This window comes from Cryptomeria japonica, chromosome 3 (genome assembly GCF_030272615.1).
Source record: "Cryptomeria japonica chromosome 3, Sugi_1.0, whole genome shotgun sequence".
NCBI classification, from domain to species: domain Eukaryota; kingdom Viridiplantae; phylum Streptophyta; class Pinopsida; order Cupressales; family Cupressaceae; genus Cryptomeria; species Cryptomeria japonica.
This window is the reverse complement of record NC_081407.1, coordinates 471,371,684-471,385,388: the sequence shown is the minus strand read 5'-3', so window position 1 is coordinate 471,385,388 and position 13,705 is coordinate 471,371,684. Positions and strand designations below refer to the sequence as shown.

The 13,705-nt window shown below is 33.0% G+C and overlaps 1 protein-coding gene across 6 annotated transcripts in view; it reads left to right on the top strand.

The window, feature by feature from the left end:
• The first annotated feature begins 1,898 nt into the window (after window positions 1-1,898).
• LOC131041362 (uncharacterized) overlaps window positions 1,899-13,705 on the top strand; it is a 122,112-nt gene continuing 110,305 nt past the window's right edge. For 2 of the 6 annotated variants that reach the window (XM_057974406.2, XM_057974404.2), the window contains exons 1-6: window positions 1,899-2,749; window positions 5,679-5,716; window positions 5,813-5,835; window positions 8,720-8,826; window positions 8,934-8,985; window positions 9,103-9,187. In XM_057974406.2, coding sequence (XP_057830389.1) covers window positions 2,621-2,749; window positions 5,679-5,716; window positions 5,813-5,835; window positions 8,720-8,826; window positions 8,934-8,985; window positions 9,103-9,187 — 434 coding nt within the window. In that variant the 5' untranslated portion in view covers window positions 1,899-2,620. The remainder of the gene's footprint in view (window positions 2,750-5,678; window positions 5,717-5,812; window positions 5,836-8,719; window positions 8,827-8,933; window positions 8,986-9,102; window positions 9,188-13,705) is intronic. The other 4 variants (XM_057974403.2, XM_057974402.2, XM_057974405.2 and 1 more) reach the window with 3 other exon arrangements.

The window sequence follows — 13,705 nt, the reverse complement described above, 5'->3', positions numbered from 1 at the left end:
TTATTTTAATATATAAAATAAGTAATTCATTAAAATTTTGATAGTAAATTTATATGTATACTAAAATGGTAATATAATTATATATTTTAAGATGATTAAGTAAATAATACTTACACATCTATTTTAAAAATCATTAAATAGAATAATCAACATATTTGTAATAAATTTTATCTATATATTTATAATAAAAAATAATAATTTTTAACCTTAAAACATCAAATTGAAATCTTAAATAACTATTACAAACTTAAATATTTATTTGAAATCCTAATTTCTAAAATATAAACCTTAAATACCTTTTCTCAACTATTATTTCTATAATTATCTTTGCACAAAGCACTTTAAAGAAAGTAAACAAAATTCAAAAATTGATGAGTTAGTTTTAAAAATAAAACCGTATCCCCAAAAACCATATACTTTAAAGAAAGTAAACAAAATTCAAAAATTGATGAATTAGTTTTAAAACTAAATCCCTATCCCCAAAAACCATATACTTTAAAGAAAGTAAACAAAATTAAAAAATTGATGAATTAGTTTTAAAACTAAATCCCTATCCCCAAAAACCATATACTTTAAAGAAAGTAAACAAAATTCAAAAATTGATGAATTAGTTTTAAAAATAAAACCGTATCCCCAAAAAATCCTCCAATAAGGACATTTAATGTAAAATATAATATAAATGCTGTCAAATGGAAGGACAAACTACTTGTCTAAATTTGTCCTTTTCGGCCAAGGAAATAAAGATCTTCATTTTGGATAATATTATATTATGCTTCCATGAACAGGCTTAGTCGGTTTAATTTATGACTTGGTTTAACTTTATCAATATTTTAAATTATTTAATTTATGATTTGGTTTCTGATTCAATGAGAGTAAAGAAAAATGATATTTTTGTAATTACATAAAATATAAAATAAATATGAACTATAGACTTGTATAAAATTCTTAAATCTGATTGGTCAGTTGACAAAAATAAATAACCTAGGTGAATGCATAAGTATCCTCTAAGGCAGGAACTAAAAAGAGAATAAAAAAAATTTCATTTTCAACAAACATAAACGATGAAAAGACATGCACCACATACAAGAAAGAAAAATAATTGCTTTTCATTGGTCTAAATAATTTTTTTTAATAACCATAGAAGCACAATAGATGAATTTTCATTACAATAGTATTGCCTAACATCAAGTACTAATAATATATGTGACAAATGAGGGTCATGTGAAGGATAGAGGAATATATTAATGGAGATGTCATCAACCAACATAACAAGTTTAATAATAATTTTGGATTTTAGTGTTTGGAATAAATTTGGCACATAGATTGTGCCTATTATAAGATAAGAAAACAAGTCATTTTCAAAAGGTGAGAAAGAATAAAATTAAAAGTACCATCTTGTGACTTATCTATGCTACTTCACCAATCTTTATTCTAAATCACATTTAAATTTTAACATTTATATATCATGAAAAAAAAAATGAGCATCTTTAGATAGGTCATCTACTTACTTTTAGTTATTATGTTTTTATCTTTGAAAATGAGTAGATGTCTAATCCACATACATGGATAATTAATTTCTTTGACTTATGAGAATATGAGGTATAGAAATAATAGTTTTCAATATTATTTCAAACTCAAAGATATGGTGGAAAATCATAACTTGAATAATCTGTTGTCCAAAAAATTAAAGACAGATGATTAATTTAAATAATGAATGAGAGAAATAACTCACTTTTATTTCACAAAATCAATGTTATAATATTGTAAACATAATTGACTAACAAACATTAATTCTATTTATATCTATACTAAAGCAAAGACTAAATAACAATGAACCACACGTGCATAAGAATTTAATATGATTTCCTGTAATTTATTTGTGCAAAGTTCAAACAGTGTAGAAAGAATAGTAAGCATGGTGTTATTATTCCTCTTGAAGGTTACAGTTAACTGTACCTTTGTTGTTCATTACTCATTGCAAATGATGGATACCTTCAAGTCAAAGAAACCCAAATTCCAGAACTGACCAATGTAAGTAATGGGAACAATATTAAATGGCTTGGGAAGTATACACTGTCTTTTATATGAACATACGAATCTCAAGCTTGATCTGCGTCAATTGAGCACATGGGAGAATGAAATGGGGCAGGCAACAAGAGAATGAAATGGGGCAGGCACACTTACATTGGTTTTCGGGATGGGAGACGCCTGGGCATCATGCAGAGAGATGTTAATGTCCGATAATAATGGAAAAGGCACGACACTGGGGACGTTAGAAACCGTTTAATATCGTGCAATTATATACCCACCTTTGGACATACTTTTCTCCACGTTTCATTCGCTAAAATGGTTGGTCAGACACTCCAAACAAATTGGACGCCTCCAGTGAGTGGTTACTTTAGCGATGCCGCCGCACTTCTTTTTTGAACCCTGAAAAAACGCAAAGCAATTGCCTTTATTAAATATATGTTACACTAGCTGTACATGAGATCGTGTATGAGTGGAAGATATGCCATCGTCTGGCTGTAAAAATTCTTTCACTGTACAAGTGGTGATGTAAATTGAAGTAGGAAATTCTGTGAATTGAGGTCCAGAAGTTATTATTTCATTGTGGAGGAGAATGACAATGGGAGCGTGGTTGGATGATGCTTTTTCACTTTCGCAGCAGGCCACCGTGCCGGTTTTCCAAAACCGTCTGCACACCAAAACTGTGCGGGATAATGTCCACGGAAGCATCTACCTAGATCCGGTTTCCTTCTTTTCACCTCCTAATCCTGGTTTTAGCTTTTAAATCTACGAGGGAATTGCCCTGTTTAATAAATTTCTTGCTTTGCTATTTTACTTTGTTTTACATTTTAAAAAACAAATTTAAAATGAAAAGTTTGGTTTGCTATGTTGTTTCACTTTAAATTTTAGGCTTTCAGAACGAACCGCAAGTTACTTTTGTTCGCTTGCTCGTTTTTTCACCTTAAATTTTAGTCGTTCAGAACGAACTGCAAGTTGCTTTTGTTCGCTTGCTCGGTTGTTTCTCTTTGTTTTGCATTTAATGATCTCAATTGCGCATTTGGCTCGCAGTGTAAGGAATTAGTGGGGTCGGTAGAATAGATAGAAGAATTTGAAGGACAGGTTATGGGATAGCAGACTCTGTCTGTTTTGCTTTCAGATTTGCAGAACGACTGTTAATTAGCTTGATGGGATTGAAATGCGAATAACAATATTTGTTATCTGTATTTTTGGAATTGAACGAAGCTATACAGATTGTGGCATTCTATTTAATGAATTAATCTTGTAATTTTTCTGATATTATGTTGTACTTTGGAGAGTTAAATTACACTCTTTAACATTCGAAAGATTTAGTTATTGGATGTTTGATTTGATAAAACACATTTTTCTTCTCATAATATTATGAGAGGAGAAAAGAGAAAAGATTGGACCACATTCAGTCATGAGGAAATTTGAACATTTATGTATGAAAATAAATGTTAGATTTGATGGATGAGTCTATACAGAGCTTTGTTTCAGTGTGATCAAATTCATTGGATGGTATTATACTTTTGGTAGGGGAGAGGACCCAGTAGTTGAGCACCCTAACGTTGTGCTTCACAAAATCTTATGTAGAAATTCAAATCACTCCCAATTTTTTACAGCAGCTTACTTGACAAGTCCCTGCTTATAACTAAGGTTTCAGCACCACATCATCAAATATGATGCCACATCGGCATACTTTTTGCCAAGGTGTCCAAAAAGCCCCCAAAAAAAGGTGAGACCAATAGTTGTGCATAAGGGGGCCCCATACTTGTGCAGCTGATGTGGCATGATTGGTTGCTTTTTACAACTAAGGGTACATTTCATTCAATTATTAATATTGAAGTCACAACTATTGGTGCGATGTTGCCAAAACAATTGGACATTAAATCAACAAGTTTGGGTATTAAACCAACAACTAGTATCACAGCAATCGAAACATGCTCAACTATTGGGTCCTCTCCCCTATATACCAGAATAATACATTAAAATAATTTCTTTTGGAAATTTGTGCAGATGTGCCTAAGAAATATGGATTTTCTCATTGATTCTTGAGTAATTTTCTTTTATATTGTTAATTTTTTACAAATATTTTGTTCATATGAGCATCAACATGAGATCAATACAAGCTCTTGTGAGCACAACCGTGAGACCAATAATAGCTCCTTTTGAGCATCCAAACTAGAAACCACCTTTGGAAGACCAAGAGCCACAGCTTAGAAATCCACTTATTTAGAAGCCAACCATGGGAGACCAAAAGTCACAACTTAGAATTCTGTATTAGATGTCCCATTGGAGTTCGAACTTGGATCTCCACATTGAAAACTTAACACTCAAACCAATTAAGCTCAATACGATCATGGCATTATAAGATTGTTTTTTAAGAGAAGTGGAATGATTTTTTTTGAGAATAGCATCCAAAAATCTCCAAACTTGTAGTGGTCAAAATTGTTCTGCCTCCCCAGTTAGGATTTGAAAACCAGAGGAAGCAGTGGAGCATCAACATTAAGAAGCCTTTGGAGTTTACTTCTTTTTTTCCATTATAGATTATCTGGCCAGAAAATTTGAAGCTTAATATGATCATGACATTATTAGATTGTTTTCTAGGACTGAGGTTGCAGATTATTATAGTTCAACCAATTTTTGGGTGGCTATGATAGACACTCATATTTAAATAAGCTATTCTTTGTATTTACGAAAGCTTTCAAAGCACACAGGACGAAAAGCAATTGCTGTTAGTCTGTTAAAAAAGTCAAGATCCTGTTTGATTTCTTCATTGTTGATGCTAATCTCTTAATTTTATTTTTGGATTCGTTATCCTGTTTGTAAATTCCTCTTCAACCAGAGTGTGTGTATCCTTTTTTATGGTAAAAATTGAACCTTTGTTATCAAGGTCAAGGCAAACAATTTTAACTGTGAAATACCTCTGGGGCAGTTATGGATGTTCTCTGCATTTTAGAATTATTGCTGGGAATTTCAAATGCATAATCTTGATGTTAAATTGAAATGAAGAATTAGTATTTGTGTAGGTTTCGGAAATAGGTTTATTTTCCATAATGAGATAAGCACAAGATTAGCTTTACAACACAGTTATGACACCTATTGCTACATTCTCCCATTTAAATTTTCAGGAGCGATCAAACCATCTTATAAATTCTTCCCTTGACCATTTACGGTTCTCTGTGGCTTCCTTTTTTGGTTTCATCTCTATTTATAATTTTATATCATATATCTTTGCTTTCTTCAGCATTGAGTTTCAGACGTTTGGTTTAAAGTTTAGTGAAATTACTTGTTCAAGCGTTGTAATAATTTTTGGCATGCTTCGCAACTTCATGTTTAGGTTTGATTATTTAATATTCTTCTCATACTGTAAGTGGCAATGCACATTTGTCAGTCTGATATTAGAAAAGTTAACTTGCAATTTTTGTTGTACAAAGTGAGAGATGTGTAGATTTTTCATTGCTTTTAAAGAACTTTAAGCTACACTGACAACATAAAACTTAAGGTGCTATTTATAACTGACCACCTACATGCTTCTTAACAAATGGAGGATATAAAGTTGATTTGTGGTAGATAGTGAGGCTTAGTTTAATAGAATATCAGAACTGTACCATTTATACAATCTTGATAGAATTTTTTTTTGTCATTTGCAGCTCAGTCTCAGATTCATAGATACTGAACAGTTCCAACGGTAAGATGGTTTATCTGTTATTTCTAATCCTGGATTTATTTCTGTTTTGCATAATTGTGTTGGGAGTCTTATGTAAGAGTCTCTCTCAAATTGCAGGCTTCGAGATGTAAAGCAATTAGGTATGAATTTTTAGACGTTGCAAGGACAAAGGAGAACTGCAATGAGTCTTGTGAACATTACCTATTTTCTTCATTATGGAGTCTGTTGGCATATTATCTTTGTATATTGCATTTATATAATTAAAATGATGTTTCATCCGAGGGGACAAAAAAAGGCAAAGATGTTGAAGTCTGTTTTCTATTTTGAATTACCATTTCAACTTGACAACTAAGTCTAGAAGGATGTCAAAGTACTCAAGTAAACCCGAAGAATATAATTAGATGGTTATAAATTGTTCATATTATGGGTGACAAACGTGGAATCTTGAATATTATTGGCTATTGATATTTGTGAACATAAATGACATGATATAATAATACTGTGATTAGCAGAATACAATAATATAAAAGAACAATAGGATAGTCACAAACAGATTGAACAGTGACATGAACAGTATTCCTTTCTGCAGGCACCTTTGTAGCCGAACCTTCCATATCCCAAACAAAATTTGCATGCAAATAATTACCTCATGTAGTTTCCGATTGATAGACCATATAGTCGTTAAACACCTTGTTGCTTCTGCAGGCATAGAGTACATCCTAAAATAATTGGTGCTAAATACTTAAATTTTAAAAATAAACTTCTTTTTGAACTTTAAAACTATTGGGCCAGATTTGATTTCAACTGTCACATGCAGACATTAGTGCGCTATAAAATAATTAGCTCTAAAGGTTTCCATTTAACCAAGCACCTAATGCTAAACATAAGATTTTTTCAAAATTGATTTAGTCTGCATAGTAAAATTGAAGCTTATGTAATGGGTACTTGATTTTTATGTTATATATTCTTTTCTTTTGTTGTACACATAAATCGTTAGAGCTCTTATATAGTGGCACTCTTGTACTTAAGTTCTGGGGGTGTGTACCATGGGGTTTAAACAGTTTTTGGCACCACCTTTATTTGTTCCAATTGGCATGTCAACAAGGAAAGTAGAGCTCCTTGTTATTTCTATGTATCAAATGATACCATCAAGTATAAAGCTAATTTGTCTTCGTTGTTTTCAACTTTCAATCGAAGGGCAAAAAAATGAGAGTATCAACCTTGAAAGACTGGAATTTATCTCTAGGAGAAATCCAATTAGAATTATCACAGCAATAATTTTCATTCTTCAAGAATATGATGTGATAGTGCTGCTATAAGAAAGGACAATTACTATTCTAATAGGTTTTCTGTTCTCCCTTTTGCAAAATTCCTGGTCTCTAATTTCACCTGGTGGTTAACCTTATCAAATCCAAGTTGATATTATACAAAATCAAATGAACTATCTTTTGTGTTTGTCACAATCTTTCACTAAATCCACCGACAAAGCCTTTGACTTGCTTTCCTTCTCATTGGTTTGCCATTGAGATTTGAAGGGATTCCAAAAGGAGTTTCTTATAATCTTAGACAGTTTTGTATTCTTTTTATCTTATTCTTTCCTGTTTAAGAACAATGCATTCCTTCTCCATTGTACTTGGCTGTGGAGGATTACATTTGGGATCCCACACCTCATGAGAGATTTGTTTTATCAGTTACTTTGCATTTGTTCTACGAGTGAAGCTTCTTGAAAACCAATTAGTTGGGGTGGGATTTTTCCAATCCTGCTTGTGTCCTTAAGTCTCAAAAAGGTATTTTGGTTAGAATTTGGGATATCCATTATCAAGATAACTTTTTGAAAATAAATTCTTGGATCCCCAGCCAAAGATTTGGCTACATAATGAGGATCGTATACTCTCTAAACTCAATAACCACTTTCTAGCAGAGTCATTTAGGTCCTTTATGTTTTTCAGTGCATGAAATTTTCTGGATTAGCTGCAAGTTTGTAATATATTAGTTTAGCAGAAGTTTCAAGCAGAATTGGGGCCCAAGCTAATTAACATTTTTCCAAATAGCCATGATTAGCTCCAGGTAGGAGCAAAGAGGTTTGATTAATAAGGTATACTTTCTTCTTTCACTTCTAGGCAGATTGTACTCTTTTGGTTCAGGTCAGTTGACCTAGCCAGCCAAAAGGCATTGGCAAAAGTTTAGCAGACTAGTTCGGACTCCATATTACATGCTAAAGTATTAACTTTTGGCAGATGGTTTCCACCAAAGAGACAGTTAAATCCCTAACACCTAGTAGCAAAACAGACACTATTTTTCATTTTTCATTTTTCAAACTTCTTTAATAACAACTCAAAAGTCCTCTGTTGTGGATTATGTCCAACTTATCTCTTACGTTCCACAAAGTGAACATAAATACAAGATTTGGATGTACCCAATGTTATTTGGTCCTTCTATGTATCTGACACAAGACACAGGGTAACATGATTAAAGCTTTCTTGTCATGTGCTTTGCTACCTTTATGCGTCCAGCACATTTTTATAATTTCAATAAAATTTTGATTTATAAATGTGAACTAACAATTCAGTTATGTGATACCTTCCCAACCTTACTGTTGTTTACTATTTGTCTTGTAAATTATTTCTATTTATTTTTAATGCTAGAGCTGAGTATTACATGATTGTCTCAGGGTATCCTATATTTAGTCCGCTCATACTATTCTTCTGTAAATTATTTACATTTAGCATGCAGCTAAAACCTTGTGTAGCTCTTGTTTTACACTATTCTCATTGGCAAGTCTGTAGACAACATTTGAAATGACAATCTTCTAGAATAGCACCCATCTAAATTCCATGTGCTGAAAAATACCTTAAAGTAGATAAAATGTATGATATACAAGTCAAAAATATCTGGCATTCTCAGCTCTAATGATATTCCATCCAACTTAAAGTATGTTTATGTTTTGTGATTAAATACATTGAGTTTTTAACTTGTGTCTCAATAAATAAAATTGAAGCAAATGATATTATGTATTTTTTTCAGGTATGTGTAGTCTAGTCTATCCTGGTGCTGTACATTCTCGTTTTGAGCATTCCTTAGGAGTTTACTGGCTTGCTGGTGAAGCAATACAACGGCTTAAACAGTACCAAGTATACGATTGTTAATTTTTTTAGACAATAAATTAGTACATGTTTGTGAAAATATTGTGTAAACTTTCATGAAATGTATGGAGTGAACTATATGAATATGTTTGCAGGGCAGGGAGCTAGACATTGACAGATTTGATATATCATGTGTAAAGTTAGCAGGTGATATTTTGTTGTTAAACTGTCTTTGATTATATAGAGTTATTTAGTAGAGCTATTTTACTTGTACGTATAGTAGATACCATTTTATGCACATGCTTTATGCTTCCCACATTGCAGGTTTACTTCATGATGTTGGTCATGGACCTTTCAGTCATGTATTTGATGGTGGATTCATTCCACGGGTGCTGCCAGACATCAAATGGTGAGTTCTTGCCCTGGTTTACCTTTGAGAGTTTCTTGAAGCTTATCATTGTCTTTACCATAAATCTGTGTCAATCACTTACCATAATTTGAATAATTTCATGTACATAACTACTGTTACAAATGTTCATAAGCTGTCATGTGTTCTGTGTCACTAGATATTATGAACTGGATCCTGTTAGTCTAATGTTCAGTCATCCAAAATGAAATGTCACTAAGTCGCAATGTTACGTATGTTAGACACAATAAAGAGTAGAATCTTCCTTATTTGCAATTTTCCTGCGCAGATCTTGTTCTAGTTCATGTTATTGGGGGGAATGAAAATTAAATAGATACTTATATTCTTAACAGTATTTCAAATTTTTTCTGGAGTTCCATTTAGAGATTATGTTTTTTAGCTGCCAGCTATAATACAAAACATATTCTTGTGTTTCCAGTCATTTAGTTCAATCTCCTTGGCAAGCATCTGTAATGTTTCAGGAAAGATACTTAAGAAATGGTGTTTTTATGTTGTCTTCTCATAAAATGTTTTGAAGATGATTCTTTTAGAGATAAAATTTGAATTTGTGCCTCCGAATTGCATCAGCAACTTTTATTGTAGAGTGGAAGTCAGTGCCAGTAATATTTTCTGTCAACAAAAGGTAGTTATACAAATAATGCTAACTTTCAAGGACTAGGGGGAAGCCACTAGACTCTAGGATTTATAGCAAGTTCGTTGGAAGGGAACATTAGTATGTGCAATGGCTCTTGTATCAACTATCAATGAAACACCACCTGTTATGAAAGTTGTAGTAGTGGTATGTCAATAATGCTTGTTTTGGAGGAAGGGACTGTGGAATTTCAATGTTTGATTCAAAACTTATTACTAATCAAGGTTGTGATGCTATTGTTTATATTTGCTCAACCTGCCTCTTTTCACATTATGAGATATATGCAAGTTGAGTCCTGTTATTCCTTTAGCTCAATGGATGTATTGGGGTGTTGGATAGCTAACTTACAGCACACTTACTCAACCTGTGACTTGATCATTTAATAATTTCTAAGTTCTAATAATTATAGTGGTAATGATTCTAGTTGGGATTATAGGATCACCATATCCAATCACTCTAGATATAGGAGGTAGTAGTTATATGTTTGATATCATATTGTGAGTTCTATTCTTGTTGTAAACCTTTGGAGGTTGCCCCTTTGAAGTGGCTTACTCTAATTTCACTCATATTTTTTGAATCCACTCTATTACACTCTTCTCTGTGCATTCATTATGTCATTCTACTTGTGCCATCTCATGGATCTGTAATATTTTTATACTATTTTGCTGTTGTGATAAAGTAATTTCTGTAAAAGTGGTATTAGAGTGATGATTTGGGCAAGATATTGTAGTACAATCTATATTTGTTTCAACTAAAGGTCAATGTTTTTATTAAATTTGCTATTTTCTGACATATTTTTCCACATCTTCTTTAGATCTGCTAATGTTTTTTTAATTTTCTGTCCATAAGTCTAAATTGAAATTTTTACATATATTAAGAATCTAGAGTTTTCTTAAACACCAATTGGATTGGGATTTCTTGGTAAAAAATATGTTTGAATTTGGTGTTTTGGCCATTATTTGGTGTTTTCATCTCAGTGAGGCGATTGTCACAATTGAAGTGTTAGCCAATTCCATTTATATCAGAGCTAGGTTTAGCTAAGTTTTAAACTTAAAACACTAGGACCTTTGGGAGGGATCATAAATTGATTACTTGCAAACCAATCACTTTAGAAAATGGTTGGAACAAGATCAGGAGGATAGAGAAGTTTGGGGTGACAATGATGAATCGGTGTCTCAAAATCTTTAAGCAGATTTGAGAAAAACAAATTAGAACACATAACAAACTGAGAAGACACATGAATTATCTCGTGGAAAACCCTTTCGGGTAAAAACCCATGGCACAATTAAACTTCATTAAAAGTAAAGGGGATCCAACCTTGAATTACAAAAAGAGCACCAACCTTGAATTACAAAAAGAGCACCAACCTTGAATTACAAAAAGAGCACCAACTCTTGGATGAGCACCAACTCAAGACTTAAGAGGTTCCTACCTCAAACTGAATGTTCGGCGAGTCCACATGAATATGATCTATACATTTGTCGGCCTAGTAGAAGAAGGCAATAAGATCTTTTGCAGAGCTTCTTGTAGCATAACTTGATAAACCGGAGCAGTCTGAAGCAAATCCCAAAGTGAAATCTTAGCGGGAGTAACACAAAGTTGCTCAATAAGATCGTAATCACTAGATTGCTTAACTGAAGGCTTAGGTGCTTGAGGAAGATCTGGTTGAGAAGGTGGTAAAGAAGGTTGTGGATGATCAAGATGTTGCTGACTTCTTCGAGTATTATAAGTATGAGCTACCATTCTATAAGAAGGAGCCTTAGACTTTATATATCTTGTAAAAACATCTGGTGAGTCATTTTCAAAAGGGACACCATGAATAGATTTTGCCTTCTTTCGAGAAAGACTAGCTGTAGTCACATGAATGATTGGTTTCTTAAGCCTTTTAGAGGTAGCAGAGACATAAATGACATTCACGGACTCATTATGATATGTAGAAGATTTAGATGAAGGAATTTGCTCAACATCGACCTTTGGAAGATCAGATATGAGTCAAGACTCATCATTCACTAATGCATCATCTCTAGAAGAGAGTGCACTAGAATGAAGAGATGGTAGAGTAACATTAAGAAAGGTGTCAATGATTTCATCCTCTTGTAACAAAATATCCTTTGAAACAAAAGATATATTACGAGAGGGATCAAAGGCATAGAGTGACATAGGCAGAGCTAAGTCACAAGCGTGAAAAGGAACATCATTAGCATTTTGAATAAAGTTAGAAACTAAGTTAATAAAAGAAGATAACATATGCATTTTGAAATTAATAAACTTGAACTTAGAAAGAAATATTTTTTTTGGAAGAAAGGGGAAAGATTTAGAATTGTCCTTTTTTTATTTTTTATTTTTTATTTTATATATATATATATATATATAAAGGGGGATATTGAATGACGACAGGAATGATAAAGAATGCTCTAAAAATATTACAGAAGAAGTGTTCACGTCGGGTTCACCAAAATGTACAGGAGGGGATTTGTCACCTCCAAGCTGATGAATCTTAGAGGACAAATTGATCCGTCGCTACCTGTTGACGTGTATTTTGTACACAATCATACACAGAATAAAATACCCAAGGGTACCTTATCCTCTCTTGAATAAAGCCTCTGATTGCTAAAGATGTCGCAAAAAAGGATCAATCAGGGTGACTCCAATGTTCTTTTATGTAGGGTCTCTACGTGTGGATAAGCACCAGTGGTCGTTGTGATTGCTGTTTCATCAAGGGGCCTTACGTATCCGAATTGCAGGAACAAGATTTCCCTAAACTAACAAGTTCTTTAAAAAGATCAAAAGGTAGAGTTTGCAAGGGGTAAATTCTAATCTAATCCTAAGAATGACTCGATGTAGGCTTAGACTTGGCAGGATTCGACCAATTTCAATATTGCCATGAAATAACAACTCAACTGAAATTGATGCGATCTTCTAAGGTAACAAATGATCTTTCAATTCATCAAAGATCATGGACACTACCACAAAGGCACATATCCAAAGTTCAATGACTATTGAAGGTTTAAGTAATTCAAGTCTCTCCAGTTGACCACACAAGGCGTTCCTACAATCAGTAAGAAGCTAGTGGTTTGGAACGTGAATCTCGCCAAAGATCAAGCCCAACACTTAGTCCTTCAAACTTAAATACTACTTTGACTGAGAATGATTCAAGAAAGTAAACAACCATGAAGATAGCCACGAGAGTTGCAACAAAACACCATAACTTCAATATTTTATTGATCTCAAAGCCAAAATGAACAACAACTGCTTGAAATTCTTTCTTCAAAGCTCAATCTTGCTACAAAATAACTTTCTTCTCTCCAAAAGCTCTAAACTTCTAACTATTTCTTATTGCCAACTGTTTCTAATTACAAAATGAAAAGGAGTGAGGGTATATGTAGCATCCTCAATTACAATGAATGGCTCAGATCAAAAAGAAGATCAATGGCCAAGATTATGACACCTAAACCCTAATTAGGGTTATTACAAATAGCCCCCTTTTTATTGAACAATATTAAATGCATAGCCAAATATTTAATTTGGCACAAAAATCTAGGAGACATAGACCAATGACAATTAAGGTGCCACATCATCTATAACAACCTTCTAGAATCTTATTTCCTTTCCAATGCTCTTTTTTAGCATATGCAATGAATCTAGACACGATTCTTTCAATCTCAGCAATTGGAATCTCAGGAAGATTCCTCATTCGTTCCTCCAAGTGGATGACCTGATCGAAAGCCTTGAGAAGAGCAGTGTCCCATCCAGGTTCAAGTTCTTTAATTTTCTCAATCAGGAGCATGGTAGCAAACATTTGATCCCGTTGCTCATCCGTAATAACATTCTCATCTTTGCAAAAGATGACCTTGACTCTTTCTTCTAAT